At 50.0% G+C, this 20,298-nt stretch overlaps 1 protein-coding gene and 1 long non-coding RNA gene across 3 annotated transcripts in view; one reads left to right on the top strand and one right to left on the bottom strand.

The window, feature by feature from the left end:
* The first annotated feature begins 1,322 nt into the window (after window positions 1-1,322).
* CAPN11 (calpain 11) lies at window positions 1,323-13,314 on the top strand. Its single transcript, XM_059399072.1, has 21 exons — window positions 1,323-1,559; window positions 1,916-1,985; window positions 3,742-3,860; window positions 4,771-4,904; window positions 5,090-5,258; window positions 7,564-7,647; window positions 7,745-7,830; window positions 8,037-8,111; window positions 8,271-8,431; window positions 8,560-8,735; window positions 9,692-9,703; window positions 10,009-10,220; window positions 10,519-10,558; window positions 10,657-10,725; window positions 10,808-10,865; window positions 11,002-11,066; window positions 11,331-11,399; window positions 11,999-12,077; window positions 12,172-12,288; window positions 12,733-12,791; window positions 12,893-13,314. The coding sequence occupies exons 1-21, from the start codon at window positions 1,332-1,334 to the stop codon at window positions 12,917-12,919; spliced, it is 2,109 nt and encodes a 702-aa protein (XP_059255055.1). The 5' UTR covers window positions 1,323-1,331; the 3' UTR covers window positions 12,920-13,314.
* Window positions 13,315-14,827: 1,513 nt separating this feature from the next.
* LOC132017278 (uncharacterized) overlaps window positions 14,828-20,298 on the bottom strand; it is an 18,271-nt gene continuing 12,800 nt past the window's right edge. The window contains exons 3-5 of one of the 2 annotated variants that reach the window (XR_009404211.1): window positions 17,239-17,314; window positions 16,902-16,955; window positions 14,828-15,960 (exon numbers count right to left, since the gene is read on the bottom strand). This is a non-coding gene — a long non-coding RNA (uncharacterized LOC132017278). The remainder of the gene's footprint in view (window positions 15,961-16,901; window positions 16,956-17,238; window positions 17,315-20,298) is intronic. The other variant, XR_009404210.1, reaches the window with a different exon arrangement.

Below are 20,298 nucleotides of genomic sequence, written 5' to 3'. Positions count from 1 at the left end.
CTGGGGTCTGCACTCAGACGGCATCCCATGTGCAACCCTCACCCGTGACCTTGGGCATGCTCCTTGACTTCTGGGCCCCTGCTTCCTCTTCCGGTCACTGAGAATATTCCATGGCTCTTTCTGGAGGCAGGTGTGCCTTGCACAGAGCAGGCGCCCAGTGCTGTTAGCTTTGCTAGTGTAACTCTTCTCCTCGTCTGCCACCTCGAGGGATGGCGAATCACAGAGACCCCCTGCTCTTGCCTCTGTGGAACTCAGCCCTCTGTGGGCTCAATCTGGGTCTCCCCCCTAGACAGTCTAGAACCCTCCCGCCCCTCCCTGGAGCTGCCCCTTCTTTTCCCCACTCTGGATGCCTCCCACACTGAGGCACCAACTGGGTTCTGTTTAACTCAGACCCCATCCTTCCACTACTCTCTGCCTCTATATAGACTGGCCTATTTGGAGCAGTTTACATAAATGGAATCATGTAGTATGTGGTTCTTTGTCACTGCCTTCTGTCACTTAGCACCATGTTTCTGAGATTCATGTATGTTGTAGCGCGGATCAGTACTTCAGATCTTTTCTTTTTGAGAGAGAGAATGCGCATGCGCACACACACACACACATGCACACACACACTCAGGCGCAAGTGGGGTAAGGGCCTGAGCGAGAAGGAGAGAGAGAAGCTCAAGCAGGCTCCATGCTCAGTGCAGAGCCCTCATGACCTGAGACCATGACCTGAGCCAAAATCAAGAGTCGGACCCTAACTGACTGAGCCCCCCAGGTACCCCAGCAATTCATTTCTTTTTGAATTGTATCCTTGTATGAATGATATTCCTTTGTATGTGTGTTTCTTGTCTAGTAAGACATTTATCAACTGATGGACGCTTGGAGTCTCCTTCCCGCTTTTTAAGACTTGCGAATAATGCCACGACCATCTGTGTACAAGCGTTTTATAGGGACATACATTCTCCTTTCTCTTGGGTATATACCTAGAGGAGGAATCGCTGGGTCCTGGGGTCAGGATCCTATGTTTAACTATTTGAGGGATGGCCAGGCTATTTTTCAAAATGGCTTCACCCTTTTATATTCCCACCAGCAATGGATGAAGGCTCCAGTTTCTCCACACCCTCGCCGACCCTCATTATTATCAGTCCTTTTTATTACAGGCATCCTAGAGGGTGCAAAGTGGAGGAACATTGTGATACGTTTGTATTTCACCTGGCGACTAATGGTGTCGAGCATTTTTTTATATCTTCTTCAGAGAAACTATCTATCCAGACCCCTTGTCCATTTTTGAACTGAGCTAACTGTCTTTTCATTGTGAACCAGAGTCCATTTTCACGGATCAAGGAATGGCGGCCCACATAAGCCAGAACCGGCTCAGGGCCAAGGGCGTAGGCCAACACCACAATGCCGAGAACTTCAACAACCAGAATTATGAGGACCTGCAAGCAGCCTGTCTGAGGAGGGGAGAACTGTTCGAGGACTCCTTTTTCCCCGCCGAACCCAGTTCCCTGGGCTTCAACGATCTGGGCCCCAGCTCCAAAAGTGTGCAGAACATTTCCTGGCAGCGGCCTTGTGTGGGTACTGGGAGGGGAGGCAGGGAATGCTCGGCAGAGTGGGAAGACTGTTTGTCACGACCCCCCCATCACTTTGATATTTCCGGTCCCCCGACCTTCTATCCCGACCCTGGATCAGGCCTAGGGACGTTCTGGCTATGCTTAAGCCAAACCTCTTAGAGAACCCCTGGGAAAGTCAGTCACTAACCTTTGCTATCACGTCCTACAACTCTGCCAAGCTGGTCCTGTGGCCTTCCCCCTCAGGTGCCATGTTTTCCCCTAGAACTTGGAGGTGAATGTCGTTCCCCAGGAATGGTGAGAGGGAGGTTGGGAGGGGTTGTCTTGGACCCCCTAAAATCTTTATTCCTTCACCACAGCAAATCACAAGCACCCCTCACTTCATCGTGAATGGGCTGAGTCCAACAGATATATGCCAAGGCGTACTTGGTGAGTGGGGAGCAAGAAAACCAGTGTGGAAGGAGGGGGTGAAATGAGGAAGATGGCTGAGGTAGGAGGTGTGCCAGGGTGTCTTTTGAAGAGCTGGGACCCCTAGATTCAGATGATCTCTCTTCCCCTTCCACTCTGGAGAGGATAGCAAGACTGTCAGGAATATTTTTCCTATTCCGCCTGGTGCGATTCCAGTCCCTCCTGTTGCTGTCTAGGTCTGGGAGTAAGCTGGGTGGTCTGTTAGTTACCCATTGCTAAACAATCAGTTGCCCCCAGACTTAGTGATTTAAAGCAATGACAAACATCTATCACCTCATAATTTGTGAGGAACATACCAGGTAGGGTCTGGCTCAGAGTTTCTCATGAGGCTACAGTCAAGATATCAGGCTTCCCCTAGGACCATCTGAGTGTCTGCACAACTTGTTAGCTGTTGCCCCAGACAGAGTGATCTGAGAGAGAACAGAGAGGAAACCATCATGCCTTTTGCAGCCTCCTTTCAGGAGAACACTCAGGTCACCTCCGCTATATCCCATTTGTTCGAAGCAAGCTGGAAATCTGACCCTCACTCCTCACCTGAGGGGAAGGAATTAGGCTCCACTTCCTGAGGGGAGGATTGACAAAGAGCTTGTGGACATACCTCTAAGCCACTGCAGGTGCCAGGAGTTCCTCAGTCTGATGTATCGAATAAAGGAGCACTGGCTTCCTCAGCCCACTCTCCCACGGGTTCTTATGACAGCCCCAAGGGATAGCTTCCTCCCTCAGGAAGGGTTCCTCCAAATCCTGCTTGTTTCTCCAGGGATAAGACTAGAGCCTGAGTTCTGTGGAATCTGTGGCAGAGAAAAGGGCAGGTTGTGGGCAGGGAGGAAGCCAAGGAAACCCTGGGCCCCATGTCTGCCTCTGTGGCTCACTGGGCTGTGGGAGGAGAACCGGCTTCTTCCTGGTTATGTGTCCTTTTGGCAATGGAGGATTGGAATATCCATAACCTTCCCTCCCCACCTTCTGCCTCCCCTCAGCAAGGGTACCCCAAGGCATCCAGGAGGGCATTGGTAATCACAGATGCTTTCCCAGTACCCGCGGCATCAGCCTGGCCTGGAATACTCACTCAGGGTACCACCGCACCCGCAGCCCCACCCAGCAAAGTCTGAGGTACCCAGGAGAGAGAGTTCAATAGATGACCTTGGCCTAGGGATACTGCCGTTAGCCCCCATCAACACCTAGGCCCAGGGACCCAGCTGGGGTACAGACTAAGCTGCTTGGGTCTCCAGTATTAAGTGGGTGACATCAGGGAGTGCTTTCTTGATTATTACACCAATGTAATCATAGAGTAGAAGTAGAAGGCAGGCAGTATGGGGAAGATGACTGGATTTGTTCAAGGGATGGGAGAATACTGGCTGTCTCCACAAAGCAGATATCCACAGCAGTTCTCAGGGTAAGGAGCAAGATGAAGGCCAAATATCTCCTCCTCAAATCCAAAAACCAAAGTATGTGGCTCTAATTTGTGAATCTGTTACCTAATAGGAAAGGTAAAGAGGCTCACAGCCAACACCCCCCACCCTGCCTCCAGAGCCTTTCGCTTCAGCCCAGTTTCTCCCTACAGATTCCTTCCTGAACATTCCTCAGGGGGAGGGTCAAAGGAGGCGCATCTCTGTGGGGGAGGGGCCACAGAGGCTGTTCCTGCTCCTTTAGGGCTTGGATTCTGGGACCCACACTCACCTATGGGAGGGCTTGAGAGGTAACCCCCTTCCTGTCTTTCCAGGGGACTGCTGGCTGCTGGCTGCCATTGGCTCCCTTACCACATGCCCCAAACTGCTGTATCGTGTGGTACCCAGGGGGCAGAGCTTCAGGAAAAACTATGCTGGCATTTTCCATTTTCAGGTGAAGGATGATTTGAAAGCCAGAGTTGTTTTATGCTGTGTGTATGAGAGAGACAGACAGATAAAAAAAAGGGGAGGGAGGAAGAAGAATGACATGTGCTTGGAATTTACCTTTCTTTTCTTTTTGAAAAATAACATTTATTAGGGTGGGCTTTTATCTAATTATCAGAGAAATGTCTGCTCACTAAAGAAATTAGGTAAGCTGATTTTTTAAAGCCCAGAGAGAAAATAATTGTTATCAGTTTGTGGCTCTCCTTCTGCTTCTCTCTCTCTCTCTCTCTCTTTCTCTCCCTCTCTGTCTCTCTGTCTCTTCCTCTTGGTAGAAGTGTGTGTGCATGTGCGTGTGTGTGTTTATGTGTTTTGTGTATATGACACTGGGAGTCAACAGTCAGTCAGGGTCACATAATTTTTGTAATCTGCTCCTTCAGTTTAGTGACATGTGGACAAATTCCTCACATCACAAAAATGTTTCTGAGAATCACAAGAGTTTTTTTAAAACCTCAGAAATCCTGAAGCCCAAGGTCAAAATGCGGCTGGTGTCTCTCTGGAGGCCCGGCAGAAACTGGAGATGAGGCTGGAGGCAAGCTTCAAGCTTTTCATTGCCTTTCCCACACCCCTCAGCCATTCAGGGGAGGGGCCTGTCCGCCTCAGGCGTGTCCCTGATCCTGGCCACCAGGAGGTGCTCGAGTAACACAGTTTTTATACAAGGCGTGTGCGTGTGTGTGTGTGTGTGTGTGTGTGTGCACGCGCGCCCAGGGGAAAAGTGGGGGATGTGGGGGTGGGGGCGTGCGTGGGGGGAGTGGGAGTGGGGGTGTGGAGGTGTGTGGGAGGGGGTGCACGCCTGTGCTTGGAAGAAGGCCTGGGCAGACAGATACCCTAAGCCCCACTGAGGTCCACCTTGCTGCCCACAGATTTGGCAGTTTGGGCAGTGGGTGGATGTGGTGGTGGACGACCGGCTGCCCACAAAGAATGGCAAGTTGGTGTTCGTGCATTCCGCCGAGCGCACTGAGTTCTGGAGCGCCCTGCTGGAGAAGGCATATGCCAAGTGAGTGTCCCAAGCTGGGCATGCCTCCAAGCCTTCCCTGAGAGCTGGCAGCTAGGGGGGCAACTGGAATCAGGGGAAAAAGCAAACGGAGGTCAGGGCATCCCTTCCTTCCCTCCCCTCACCCTCCCATGCCCAAGCTGACCTCTCTATCCTGGAGCACAAAAGTGCCCTCTCTTTGTCCACAGGCTGAATGGGTCTTATGAAGCGCTGTCAGGGGGCAACACCGTGGAGGGCTTTGAGGACTTCACGGGGGGTGTGACCTATAGCCTCCAACTCCAGAAGCCCCCTCGGAACCTGCTGAGGATGCTTAGGAAGGCCATCGAGCGATCCTCCCTCATGGGCTGCTCAATCGAAGTAAGCCATTCCTGGTCCTGCCTCAGGGCCTTTGCACCTGCTGTGGCTTTCACCTAGAAGGGTCTTTCCCCCAGAGAGCTGCATGACTAGCTCCTTCTCATTTACATTTCAGTTCAAATGCCCCTACTTTGGCTTCTCTTCTCCACCTCCAAATTTAAATCAGTTCCTCCTAACCTCCTATGCTCTCTACTTTGTTTTTATTTTCATCTTAACATTTATGGTGCTCTGTCATGGTCTTACTTATCAATGTCATTATTCACAGTCTATCTTCTCCTGGCTGTTTCAGTCAGTGAGGGCAGTGACTTGTCTCATCCACTGCTGTATGCCGGGACTCAGGGTGCTGCTTGGCATACTATACACGCCCAGCAAATATTTATTCAAATAAATAAATGAGCCCAGACTGCAGCCGTATGACTCCACAGTTGGCATTTTTGGGCTTTTATCCCAGAGAAGTGAAGACATGTCCACACAAAATCCCGCACACAAATGCTCACAGTGACTTTATTCATCGTGGTCAGAAACTGGGAACAGTCTAGATGTCCTTCGATGAGTGAATCATTAAACTGTGGTGCACATATGCCATAGGCCATGACTCAGCAATAAAAGGAAATGAAATATTGATACACGTAACTACGTGGATGAATCCCAAGGGAAATATGCTGAATGAAAAAAGCCAAGAGAGTTCCATGCTGTATGATTCCATTTCCCTAATGGTCTTGAAATGACAAAAATTTTTAAAGATTTTATTTTATTTATTTATTATTATTATTATTAATTATTTAGAGACACACAGAGAGAAAAAGAGAGAATCCCAAGTGGGCTCCACACTCATCACAGAGCCTGACTTGGGCTCGATCTCACCACCCTGAGATCATGATCTGAACCTGAAGTCAAGAGTTAAACATTTAACCTTTTAACCAACTGAACCACCCAGGCACCCCTTTTAAGATTTTTTTTAGGGTGCCTGGGTGGCTCAGTCATTAAGCCTTCAGCTTGGGTCATGATCCCAGTGTCCTGGGATCGAGCCCGATGTCAGGCTCCCTGCTCAGGGGGAAGCCTGCTTCTCCCTCTCTCACTCTCCCTGCCTGTGTTCCCTTTCTCACTGTGTCTCACTCTGTCAAATAAATAAATAAAATTTTTTAAAAAGATATTATTTTTAAGTAATCTCTGCACCCAACATGGAGTTCAATCTCACAACCCAGAGGCCAAGAGTGGCATACTCCACCAACTGAGCCCGCCAGGTGCCCCAAAATGACAAAATGTTTTAAAAATGGAGAACAGAGGCGCCTGCATGGCTCCATCATTTAAGTGTCTGACTCTGGATTTTGGCTCAGGTCAAGATCTCAGATCCTAGGATCTGCTGGGCTCAGGTTCATGCTCAGCAGGGGTCGGGGATCTACTTGAAGATTCTCTCCCTCTGCTCCTCTCCCCCCTGCCCCCGCACTTACATGCTCTCTATCTCCGAACTGAATAAATAAATAAATATAAAATAAAATAAAAATAAATTGGAAGTGGAGAACAGATGAGCCATTGTGAGAGGGCAGGGAGGAGCGTAGCCAGAAGAGGCTGGCATGGTCATAAGAGGGCAGCACAGAGGATATGTCCGGTGCTGGGATGGTCCTGCTGTGGGACCCTGCTTGTGGGGCAGGGTACTACCCACGTGGTACAATGACACAGAACATACACAAAGGACTACTGGTGAGAGTGGGGACATTTGTAGAAGACTGACACATTACATCAACCTCAGCGTCCCGGTATTGATATTGTACTATAGGTTTGCCAGATGTTCCCATGGGGGTTTGGAGCGGGGACTGGATACAGGATGCGCAGGCTCTCTCTGGATTGTTTCTTTTTTAAGGTAGGCTTCCTGCCCAGTGCAGGGCTTGAACTCATGACCCCAAGACCAAGAGTCGCCTGCTGTACTGGCTGAGCCAGCCAGGTCCCCTCCCTGGATTATTTCTTACAACTGCCTGGGAATCTACAATTCTTTGCAAATACCAGGTTTAATTAAAAAACAACAACAACAACAACTGAATCCCAGGGCACCTGGATGGCTCAGTCAGTTAAGCATCTGCCTTCGGCTCAGGTCATCATCCTGGGGTCCTAGGATCAAGTTCTGCATCAGGCTCCTTGCTCAGTGGTGAGTCTGCTTCTCCCTCTCCCTCTGCTCCTCCCTCTGCTCGTGCTCTCTCTCTCAAATAAATAAAATCTTTTAAAAAACTGAACCCCAAGAATGCTCACATCTCTTTGCGGGCCCCAGTGCCTCTGACTGGATCCTGACTTCCTCTCCTTCTCTGTTCCGCAGGTTACCAGCAATAGTGAGTTGGAGACCTTGACCCAGAAGATGCTGGTGAGGGGGCATGCTTATTCCGTGACCGGCATCCAGGATGTGAGTCTGCCAACCACACCCTCCCCGGAGACCCAGGAGAAGGCAGAGAATCTCTCCTGCCTGAGGTCCTTGACCTTGGGCCACATCCTCCCACCAGGTCTGGTACCAAGGTCGGGCAGAAACCCTGATTCGGGTCCGGAATCCCTGGGGCCGGATCGAGTGGAGTGGAGCCTGGAGTGACAAGTAAGTGTCCCTGACCAGCACTGTCACGGGTGAGGGGCAGAGCGAGACAGTGCCACTGACAAACTGGCCAAGCCCTCCCCAGGAGATTCTCCATTCAACTCAGGAGCCCCACAAGGCAGGCATTCAGGGGTGGGGGAATCCCTTGGGGAGGACCAAATGCCTCCTTAGCCCTGCCCCTGTCCCTCCATTGCCTGTCTCTGCTCCAGCGCCAGGGAGTGGGAAAGTGTGTCTCCGGACCTCCAGAACCAGCTCCTGCTCCGGAAGGAGGACGGGGAGTTCTGGTCAGTACAGCTTGGGGTGGGCTTCCTTCCTTTCCTCTGCCACCCTCCCACCTGTGCCTTTGATGGATAGGCTCCTTAGGCGGGGGGCAGGGGGGAAGCGCTATGGGTATGGGGATGCCGCAGGCTCCAGCCGTTGCCCTCTGTCCCCCCACCCCACAGGATGTCCTACAAAGACTTCCTGGACAACTTCACGCTGCTGGAGATCTGTCACCTGACGCCTGATGCCCTCTCCGGGGACTACAAGACCTGTTGGCACACCACCTTCTATGAGGGCAGCTGGCGGCGCGGCAGCAACGCGGGAGGCTGTAGGAACCACCCAGGTGTGTGAGGGGACACAGGGGCCCCACGGATCCCACCCAGCCCTGTCGAGGGAGGAGGCAGGCCCGGGATTGGGCAGCCCGTCCACCCCAGGGAAGGGCAGAGCCATGCTGACCTGCTTCATTCACAGACACATTCTGGAGCAACCCCCAGTTTAGGATCTCTCTCCCTGAGGAGGATGATGAGGACAACCCAGAGGACGACCAAGCCGTGTGCACCTGCCTGGTGGCCCTTATGCAGAAGAACTGGCGACAGGCGCGGCCCCGGGGAGCCCAGCTGCAGACCATTGGCTTTGTCATCTACGAGGTGGGCACTCCGGCGGTTCTCCCAGCCAGTCTTGCTCCTTCTCCTGGCCTCACCCCTGCAACACCCTTCCAAAGCCCTTACGAATAGGAAAGAGGAAGGAGATGGAACGTCAGGGATGAGGCTACTTGCCCAAGTTTGCACCCCCAAGGCTGTGTTCTGACACCCCAGAGCCTGTGTCCTAATTCCCAGACCCTCTGAGCCTTTTCTGCACCATCCTCGAGTCTCCCCACAGATACCCCCACACCGAGCACTGACTCCAGCAGCCAAGATAAATCCCTCACAATGTTTCCAAAATCATACTTTGCAAAATCCTATAAATGACCATTTGTTCAAAAAGTTATGGAGCTCCCGCTATGTACCAGGCCCCAGTCCAGTCTCCACTGGGGCAGTAGTGAACAAACGTAGACACAAGTCTTGCCCTCCTTCTAGTCTGTGAACCCACCAGGTTAACAGACATCAGACATTCCTCCAGATATTTCCAAGGTTAGATGTGGTCCTTCGGGAAAAGCTATATTCTCTGCTTTCCACCCAGAGATCTATAGAGCATCAGCGTGTTAAAGGCTCTGGTCATCCCTATAGGAGAACAACCCATTTATCTTCGTCTAAGCCATCTTTACAGAAGTATGTTCAATGCTCAATTTCAGTAATCACCTATGAACTTCCTGCAGGGTAGGAGTGTTCCGTGGAAAATGCTTGCGTTCAGGAAAATGCTCTCCTTTTTCCTTTGTATAAACTGTACCTTGCTCTTCCAAACTTAGGGACTATCAGTATTAACACTAGGACTCTGAGCTATTCAAGCCCATGCCCCACCCCACCACCAGTGTCCCAGTGCTCTTAACTTCCCCTAACACACACACACGCACACACACACACACCTCCTGGCTTCTAACGGCCTGAGCCCCTTCACCTTCACCATCCTGGGGTTCTCACCTCTCTCTCTTTCTGACCTCTCCTAGGTCCCAAAGGAGGTACAGAAGACGTGGGGCTTGATTCTGGGCAGGCGCTGCCCCACCTCTGGCAAAGGGTGGATTTCAGCAAAGGGTTCTCAGGGCCGCTGGAGGCCTCTGGGTTAGGATTCCAGTGCCCTGGGGCCCCAGGTGGGAGTTGGGGCAGGAGATCTTCCTGGGATTGCTTGCCAGTTGGGTGGTGTCCAGGACTGGTCAGTTTGTGGTGACGCCTCCCACAAACTGTGCCCAGTGTAGCTTCACTTTTGGGGTCCGCCTCTCCTTACCCTCCCATGCCAGCCCTGTACCCACCTCCAAGGCTCATATAGTTTCAGAACATCCAGGATTTTTGCTTGAAGAAGGACTTCTTCATCAAGTATCAAGACCACGGCTTCTCAGAGATCTTCACTAACTCACGGGAGGTGACCAGCCATCTCCGGCTGCCTCCAGGGGAATATGTCATCATTCCCTCCACCTTTGAGCCCCACAAGGATGCTGACTTCCTGCTTCGGGTCTTCACAGAGAAGCACAGCGAGTCCTGGTGAGGAGCCCTACCTTGGTCCTCCAAGACCACCTGCCCAAGAGCTCCAGGATGTCACCCTTAGCGAGCAACCATCAGGTCCTCCCCAACTCCACCCCCATTTTAAGTCAGGGAAACTGAGGCACAACGATGGGGGAGTCCCAGCTGGGAGCAAACCAGAATCAGGACCTGGATCCCATGCAGCCTGTTCCACATTGCTTCAGATACATGACATGACCTCTCCTCATGACCACCCCCACTAAAATCCCTGTCTCCCTGATCCCGGATAATTTCCAAGGCTTCCTTCACTTTTGCTCAGGGAACTGGATGAAACCAACTATGCTGAGGTACTCCAGGAGGTGAGGGGATGCTGTGGGGTGGAGGGAGGAGAGGAAGCACCTGGGGAGTGTGAAGGAACTTTCTGGAACGGGTTCCTTTCCCACTCCTTTCCCTGCAGGAGAAATTCTCTGAGAAGGACATAGATCCGGACTTCATACGTTTGTTTGAGATAGTGGCAGGAGGAGAGGTGAGAGGCTGAGCGCTGGGTGCCCAAAGGAGGTGGCCAGGGTGAAGGTGTCAGAGTAGAGGTTTACTGTCCCCCTCCCTAGGACAAGGAGATAGGCATGTATGAGCTACAGAAGCTCCTCAACAAGGTGGTCACCAAACGTGAGTCTTCCAACCGCCAGACCCCACTCACAACTTTTCCCTGCAGCTTCCTCCTCACCTCGACCCTCCCTCCCTGCATCCCCCTGCAATGCCCCGCTCACTCCTTCTGTCTTCCTGCCCCTTTCCTCCCTCACAGTCAAAAACTTCAGGACCCAGGGCTTCGGCCTAGACGTGTGCCGCTGTATGGTCAACCTCATGGATGTATCTTCTTATCCAGGGGTCTCCCACCGCTGACCCCCTGACCCCCCCCAAGCTTGACCCCCCCAGAGGTGGCCCCTCTCTGGCCATCCATGCCCTCCTTCCTGCTGGGGATTCGGCTCTGAGGTAGCAAAAGAAGCCCATTCTGGCTAGTGCTTGCACAGGAACCCCTGGCCTCACGGCCCCCCACTCAGAGAGCCCCTCTGCTTCCCCAGCCCCAAGTTTCCCTCTTTTCTCCCTCCGCTGGCATCCTTGACCACCCCTCAGAAAGATGGCTCTGGCAAGCTGGGGCTTCCCGAATTCCAGATCCTGTGGAAAAAAATCAAGAAATGGACGGTAAAAAAAAAAAAAAAAAAAAAAAAAATTACAAGGGCAGTTTATGGTGGGCAGAAAGGGAGGTCCTCAAGAGCGATGGGATTAGTAAGGATGATGCTAGAACAGGAGCCCCCAACTAGACACACGCATACACAGGACAGGACAGGATCTGTTTTCTTTTTTAAGATTTTATTTATTTATTTGAACAGTGAGGGAGAGAGCACAAGCAGGGGGAGTGGCAGGCAGGCAGGCAGAGGGAGAGGCTCCCCATCGAGCAAGGAGCTGATGTGAGGCAACAGGACAAGGTCTGTTGAAGTGTTGGTGTCCTGGCCAGTCAGAATATTTAACAACCAGTATAACCCAGGAATCAGCTAGCTCAAAGGTACATGCACAGGGCCCAGTTGGGAATGGGTCTTTCAGAACACTGACTTGGTTTCCAAGCCCCTCTCCTTGCCAGACGTCCCCTACAGTCACGAGAGTGGGCACTCAGGGAGTGGGCCCAGGCATGCAGCCTTGGGTCTTGGGCAATCCTTGTAGGTTACCTGTTCTAAAGCAATTCATTACTTCCACCGCCCCTCCATGCACACGGCCCGACCGACCTCACCTGTCCATCCCTTCAGGACATCTTCCGAGAGTGTGACGAGGACAACTCGGGCACCTTGAACTCCTATGAGATGCGCTTGGCACTCGAGAGGGCAGGTTAACAGGGGGTCAGGAGAGGGTTTGGGGGCAAGGAGGGAGGAAGCAGTGTCCAGAGGGCTGGACTCCCCCTCCGCACTCCCCTCCCTCCCAGGCATCAAGCTGAATAACAAGGTGACGCAGGTGCTGGTGGCCAGGTACGCAAACGACGACATGATCGTGGATTTTGACAGCTTCATCAGCTGTTTCCTGAGGCTGAAGGCCATGTTCAGTGAGTCAGTCCTCTGCCCGCTCCCCACCCTGGGCTAAGGACCAGGGGCCGCCTCCTACACACCCACACGAGTAGCAGGGCTCCCAGACCACGCCATCTTAAGAGCATGGGTGATACGGGTTCAAATCCCAGCTCTGCCTCTTGGTGGCTCTGTTCCTTGAGCAAATCATTTATGTCTCTGCTTCTGTCCTCTGTTCTCATCTATAAAATGTGGGCAACAATAGTATTGCCCTCCTAGGGTGGAGGTCCTGAATATAAGGGTTTGCATATGGCTCATGGCAAGGCCATGAGATGTTCTCCTTAATCCCTTTCCTGGCAAAGGGTTTCCTGGGAAGCAGCAAGGAACAACTTCTTCCTCCCTTTCATCCTGCCTCTTGGGAAATGGGTCTTACCAACCACAGACTCAGCTCCCAAACCCCTCCCCTTGCCTCCTTTCCAAAACAGCATACTTTCTATCCATGGACCCCGAGAATACTGGCTATATTCGCTTGAATCTGAACCAGGTACGTGGAAGGGATCTTCTGGCACCCACCCCCACTCACGGCTCCCCCAGCCATCCTGCCCATGCCCCCTCCCATCCTTGGATCTGTTTTTCTCCCCACAGTGGCTGCAGACCACCATGTGGGGATAGAGGATCCCCGAGGAGCCTGGCTCCCACCACCCCCAGGACCCCACCACTGTGGGGCTTCTGGCCCCAGAGCAGGGGCCTCCTTGTTGCTCTGGGCTCTGCGGTCTCTGCTGATGGAATGGGCTCCAGCTAGTGGCCCCGGATGCCGAGCTTTTCTCCAGCTCCAAGCCCTCCAGCATCCACCTTCCCAGCCCATTGTGTTTCCTTTCCTCCCCAGCCTGCTTCTGGTGGCTGGATTCCCCCATCTCCCCTCCCCCAGTATATTTTACCAAGATTGTCACTTCTCTAGTGGCTGTGGAGGCTCTCCACACTTTCCTGCTCACACCTACCCGCTGACTACCCCTCCTGGCACAGCTCCCCTCTTCTCTGCTTCACGTGGAAGGCGTTATTATAATAAACAGTCCATGCCACTGGCTTCCATGTCTCCGTGTATCTATGCCAAGAGAATTCCTGGCGGGGGTGGAAAACACTTACCTAGCCCCAAAGAGGGGCCCCAGGAGCTCTCAGGGTGTCACCCTACTTCCAGGGAAGAAGGCAGGACTGTCACAAAACTAGAGGGCGCTGTTGACGGCTTTATGTGCAGTCCCAGGGTTGCTAAAAGCACAGCAGGCCCTCCCAGCTGACTCTATGGAGCAAGGTACCAAGGGGCAGCATCAGGGGAGATAGCACTGGGCAAAGTTAGGGACCCACAGGGCCCTAACCTCTTCTCTTCTCTTGGGGCCTGCAAAGATGTTAGTGTGGGCATCTCAAAGGTCAAAAATCCAACACCCACACCAGCTAGCTGAGGGTAGAAATGAACCAACCCTCCTGGGTGTGAGGCCTATAGCGTCGAGAACTGTGGCAACATGTGAGTTCGATCCTGCCTGAAAGGTGTTCTGTTTCAAATAATTTTTATGCTTAGAGACTTGCTGCCTGCCAAACTACTGCCCTCGCAGGAAGGATCAAGGACCTTGGAGTCTCTACCCCAGATCCCCCCTTCCCCAGCCTCCAGCCACTCCCTGCAGTGAGAAGCCCAGACCACCTACAACACCCCCTCAACTACACATCACCCACCTATCCTTCCAGATCTTTCCATGGTTTCCCCTCTGGTATCTCTGGCCTGGGCACCCGGTCCTGTGTTTGCAAGCTTTTTAGTCTCTTGGACAGAGACTGCCCCCAGATCCCTTAGCTTGGGGACCTGTTGACCTTAAATGCATCTAGATCCTTCCTGTGTCTGTGTGCACTTTTGTCCTGGACAGGGGGAGGGTGCGGGGCTGGCTTCGAATCCCTCCTGCAGCCCTGCACTGAAGCTTCTTACCATTTGCATGGACATCCACCCCTCTTATGCTTAGCTGGGGGCTGGGATTCCAACACCCACCCCTAACCCTTGGCCCCAGCCATCCAGTGATTGATTTCTCTGCACCAGCCCTGCCCACTGCCTCCTTTGTGGCCTCAAAGATGAAACCGAGTCAGCCACCCTCTCCCTCCCCTGCTGCTCCCACCACTTCCCAAAAATCATCTCCACAGGCCACCCCCGTCTTCCTTCCTCTGCTCCCTACAAATATTGTCTGAGAGGTCATGCTCTCTTAAGGAGCCTCTTAAAGTTGGGTTTCTGCGCCCCACCTTCTGCCACCCTTTCTCCCCAGAGTTGCTCTCTAAGGAGCCAAGAAAGGGGGCAGGGCAGGGATCATTTGGGGTGGCCTGGAAACTAGCAGGTCCTTTGAGGTTTGGAGAGGTTCTGGAGAGTCCCAGCGGGTTCTGGGAAGCCTGGCAAGATGCTGACCCCACCTCTTGTTCCTTGCCCTAGCACGAGATGCTGCCAACTTTGGGCTGGGTGATTTTCGGCAACTTATTTTATTTCTCTGACAGTTTCCTTTTCCTCAACTGTGGACTGGCGAAGTTAATAAAAATTTCACTGAGTAATTTTAAAAATCAAATTGGCTTTATGAACAGTTCATGAATCCAACAGCATCCCACCTAGCAAACAGAAAAAAGCTCTGTGCAGCTGTAGAGAAGAAAGGTTTGTTAAGGCAGAGAGGAGGGGAAGAGGAGGGGATTATACCAGCAAAGAGTTTTAGGTAAGGTCTCCCTTCTAAGGGGCACAGGAGGCGCCTATCTGTAAATTTCCTAGTGCTCCCCCGGGACTTCCAGGGGACTTCCAGGTTGGCTGGTTAGACGTCACTCCTGGGGGGATTGAAATGACAAAGAGTTTAGGTATTAAGTCTTGGTTTGCTGATGTGGGGACTTAACATAAGTGACTCCATGCAGGGCCTGTGATTTTCTTTTTAGCAACATCTCCTTTTGATTAGATTCTAAGCTTAACTGAGACAGGTGATCAAAATGTAAGGCATTCTATGACTACGGTTAGTCATTGGTTACAACTTCAGGTTCACAGTTGTTGTTTGTTTGTTTGTTTGTTTGTTTTTTTAAAGATTTTATTTATTTATTTGACAGAGAGAGATCACAAGTAGGCAGAGAGGCAGGCAGAGAGAGAGAGGAGGAAGCAGGTTCCCTGCTGAGCAGAGAGCCCAATGCGGGACTCCATCCCAGGACCCTGAGATCATGACCTGAGCCAAAGGCAGAGGCTTTAGCCCACTGAGCCACCCAGGCTCTCTTCACAGTTGTTTTTAAGTAATCTCTACACCCAACATGGGGCTTGAACTCAGAACCCAGACATCAAGAATCTCATGCTTTTTTTTCTTTTTTTTTTGAAAGATTTTGTTTATTTACTTGACAGACAGAGATCAAGTAGGCAGAGAGGCAGGCAAAGAGAGAGGATGAAGAAGGCTCCCCACGGAGCAGAGAGCCCGATGTGGGGCTCGATCCCAAGACCCTGGGATCATGACCTGAGCTGAAGGCAGAGGCTTTAACCCACTGAGCCACCCAGGCGCCCCAAGAATCTCATGCTTTAAAAAAAAAAAAAAAAGTTGCATACTCCACCGAGTCAACAGGTGTCCCAAAGTTCATAATTTTTAAGCTCATTGTCCTCTTCATTGTTTTTCTGACAGTCCAGTCTTCAGGAGATCACATGCTGGGTGGTCAGCAGCTGGGAACACCATTTAAAGCTTTAGAGAGAGCACAATGCACCGGGGAGGTTATTGTGATTATTATAAACAGGATAATCCCTAACGTCTGGAGTGCACTTCAGACCCAAACCAATGAAAATCAAATAAGTCAAAGGGACACCCTGCGATCTTGTGCCATTGAGTTTCAACTTCCCCAGAAGAGTTAATCCCGGTGCATCAAGTGGGGTTGGCCACAGCTCAGACACCTCTTTGCTCAGAGGCTATCCTATTGTAAAGAATAGTTTCATCTGGAGAGCTGGAAGGATTTGTCAGTGTCAGGCCGCTATTGTCTTAGTGAGTAAGAGTTGAGGAGTTAAGAGTTAACTCTTTTAAGAGTTAAGGAGAGGTTTCTGATCATATTCTTTTTTCTTTCTTTCTTTTTTTTTTTTTCAGATTTTATTGATTTATTTGAAAGGGAGAGAGAGCACAATCAAGGGGAGCAGCAGAGGGAGCTGGAGAAACAGGCTTTCCACTGAGCCAGGAGCCCAATGGGGAGCTCAATCCCAAGACCCTGAGATCATGACCAAGGCGAAGACAGACGCCTGACCAACTGAGCCCCCCAGACACCCTGATCATATTCTTATTTATGTTTCCTCCTAACCAGGAAAGTATGGCTCTGTCAAAGCGAGCAAGTCCTGAGTTGTGAATGCCTCCTAGTAGGTCTTTTCTAACTGGAAGATGTAAATCCAGAGGAGTCAACCAATGAGATGTCTAATTCCACTTGTAAAAAGCTGGGGGCCCAGTGAGTTGAGAAACCCTGAGAGGCATTGCCTGGCTATGTCCCAGCCATCTAAACATTCATAGGCCCACGGACAGTGATAACTACCAAAGACAAAGGACAATCCCGACAGGGCCCAAACCACTTTCACCAAAGTGGCGGGGTGAATGGACAGATAGGAGTTTTGGATGTCAAATCCAGCAGTCTGAAAGGCCAAGGTTACCTCCCTCAGCAATGGTCGGAGAGACACTGATGATGTCATCTTTCCAGGCCAGTGCTGGAATGAAAAAAAAAGAAAGGTTTCCTATTCAGTTAAAGCATGAGGTCTCGATCAGGCCACTTGGAGGAAGCAGTCTACCGCGATGTGGCTACTTCTCTTCCTTGTCGCGTGGATGGGCGGTCTCCTGGGCAGTGTAGGACCCAGGTCAGGTGGAGCCTTCTCCAGCTCCAAGATGCACATCCAAGATTTAAGCCCTTGAAGTTTGGCTGTCATCTGGCTAGTGAGGAGGACCTGCCCTTAGTCCCTTCCAAAGACATTCAAGGGCAGTCTTTGTTCTTACCAGTTCAGTTGTATGATTGGAACATTTTCAGAAATCTGTATTTGAGAGAGCTTGTCAGATTCCCTTCCACGAATTCCTATGAAGATAAAGCACAGTTGCAGGAAATTTTGTAGAAGTCTCTGAATACAGCAATAACTGCTGATAAATGATAAAAGACTTAAAAATGACCTGGGTAAAGAACTGATGAGAGTTCATTATAATGCAATTGACAAAGACATGTGGTTATTTTTGGAACATACATTTTAAGATAGTAATTAGAATTACAAACTCTGACATTATACTGGGTCACATCAGATTTCCAGGAATATTACATAATTTCTGGAATATGTATACAGACATAATATAAAGAAGGCTTAGTATTACTTATTTGACAATGCTCCCCATGTAATTTAATATATCAAATAAACCTAATTAGTTTGCTATCTCCCTTTTTAAAAGGAGAGGGAACAAATTCTTTGAGGTGTTCTGGAAAATTTCTGCAATAACCCGAAGCTAGGTCAAGGCCAAAAGAACTATTTAGGATTTGATTTGGGGAAGGTTCATCGAAAAATATCAAAAGGTTTAAAGCACTTGATCAAACAGAATCATAGGTCACTTTCATAATACTTAGTTATCTAGTTATCAAAGTGACAAGACTCTGCAGGCAAATACAGAAAGTTAAAGAGTTATTAAAAAAAAAAAAAACTTTGGCTCTTTAACATTAAAAAGATTCAGGTTTTTTTCTCTTTTTGTAATCAAAGATCCAATAAAGGCAAACAGAACCTTTGTGCTTCTAGGCAGATTACATTAAAGGTAAAGAAAAAAACTCTATTTACAATGTCTTATCAAGAGCAGATCAGTAATCTAAAAAGAAAGAGTGAGCAGATCAATAATCTAAAAAACTATCCTTTTTTTTTTTAAAGATTTTATTTATTTACTTGACAGACAGAGATCACAAGTAGGCAGAGAGGCAGGCAGAGAGAGGAAGGGAAGCAGGCTCCCTGCTGAGCAGAGAGCCCGCTGCGGGGCTCAATCCCAGGACCCTGAGCCCCTATCCTTTTTTTTTTTTTTTTTTTAAGATTTTGTTTATGGGGGCACCTAGGAGCCCCTATCCTTTTTTTTTTTTTTTTTAGATTTTGTTTATGCGGGCACCTGGGTGGCTCAGTGGGTTAAAGCCTCTGCCTTCAGCTCAGGTCATTGTCCCAGGGTCCTGGGATTGAGCCCCTGCATGGGGCTCTCTGCTCAGCAGGGAGCCTGCTTCCTCCTCTCTCTCTGCCTGCCTCTCTGACTACTTGTGCTCTCTATCAAATAAATAAATAATCTAAAAAAAAAAAAAAGATTTTGTTTATGTCTTTGACAGAGAGAGACACAGCAAGAGAGGGAACACAAGCAGAGGGAGTGGGAGAGGGAGAGGGAGAAGCAGGCTTCCCGCTGAGCAGAGAGCCTGATGTGGGGTCTGCATCCCAGGACCCAGGGATCATGACCTGAGCTGAAGGCAGATGCTTAATGACTGAGCCAGCCAGGGGCCATGCACCCTGAAAACTATCCTTTATTTTTTTTTTTTTAAGATTTTTTTTATTTATTTGACAGAGAGAAATCACAAGTAGTCGGAGAGGCAGGCAGAGAGAGAGAGGGAAGCAGGCTCCCTGCTGAGCAGAGAGCCCGATGCGGGACTCGATCCCAGGACCCTGAGATCATGACCTGAGCCGAAGGCAGCGGCTTAACCCACTGAGCCACCCAGGCGCCCTGAAAACTATCCTTTTCTTTTACTTTTTTTTTTGTTTTGTTTGTTTGTTTGTTTTAGTAATCTCTAAACCCAATGTGGGGCTCAAGCCCATGACCCTGTGATCTTGAACTCACAACCCTGAGATCAAGGATCACATGCTCTTTCCACTGAACCTGCCCCGTGCCCTGAGAAAACTTTCAACTGAGAGAAAAGCTAACTGCTAATTTTGCAGCAGTGTACTTTTGATATTAAAACTCATTTTAATTTTTTTACATGTGCAGAGTATCCAAATAGAAATTCGTATAATTTTTTTAAGATTTTATTTATTTATTTGACAGAGATCACAAGTAGGCAGAGAGGCAAAAAGAGAAAGAGAGGAAGGGAAGCAGGCTCCCTGCTGAGCAGAGAGCCCGATGTGGGGCTCGATCCCATAACCCTGGGATCATGACCTGAGCCAAAGCCAGAGGCTTTAACCCACTGAGCCACCCAGGTGCCCCTATTTTTTTTTTTTAAGAGAAAGAGAGAGAGCGTGTGCAGGGGTGGGGTGGGGGACAGAGGGAGAGGGAGAGAGAATCTTAAGAAGGCTCCATGCTCAATGTGGAGCTAGAGGTGGGTTTTGATCTCACAACCCTGAGATCATGACCTGAGCCAAAATCAAGATTCAGACGCTCAACTGACTGAGCCACCCAGTCCTAAACTTATCTTTAAATAAGTTCATTTTCATCTTAGCCAGCTTGATCACACATTAAAATTCCTTTTCAAAAATTCCTTTTCCACAGATCTACAACTTTCTTTTTCTTTCTGTTTTACATTCAGATTTTGTCCTATATTTTCCCTCTTTAAATACCCTCATTTTGGGACAAAATTACTATAATTTCCATCTACAAAAATGCATTTCCATTCCTCATAACTTCTTTTATTGAAAGCACACATCCTGTTTCTTGCTTTTCTTGCATACAGAGATGCTCCTTATTATTTCTTGTAGCTATAATCACATGTATTGGTTAGAATTCTTAACCCTTAGGAAGCTTAACTAAGAAGTAAATGATTGTGAACTGTTGTTTACATTAACATATACTCTGAAATGTCTGGAGCTTTGGTGGCTCCATCGGTTAAGCATCTGCCTTTGGCTCAGGTCATGGTCCAGGCGATCGAGCCCCACTTTGGGCTCCTTGCCCAGCAGGAAGTCTGCTTCTCCTTCTGCCTGCTGCTCCTCCTGCTTGTGCACTCTCTCTGACAAATAAATAAATAAAATCTTTTTAAAAATGCTGTGAGTGCGCCTGGGAGGCTCAGTGGGTTAAGGCCTCTGCCTTCGGCTCAGGTCATGATCCCAGAGTCCTGGGATGGAGCCCCAT

The sequence above is a fragment of the Mustela nigripes genome, chromosome 5 (assembly GCF_022355385.1).
Source record: "Mustela nigripes isolate SB6536 chromosome 5, MUSNIG.SB6536, whole genome shotgun sequence".
NCBI lineage: Eukaryota > Metazoa > Chordata > Mammalia > Carnivora > Mustelidae > Mustela > Mustela nigripes.
The sequence above is the reverse complement of the archived record's forward strand: the minus strand, read 5'-3'. Positions and strand labels throughout refer to the sequence as shown.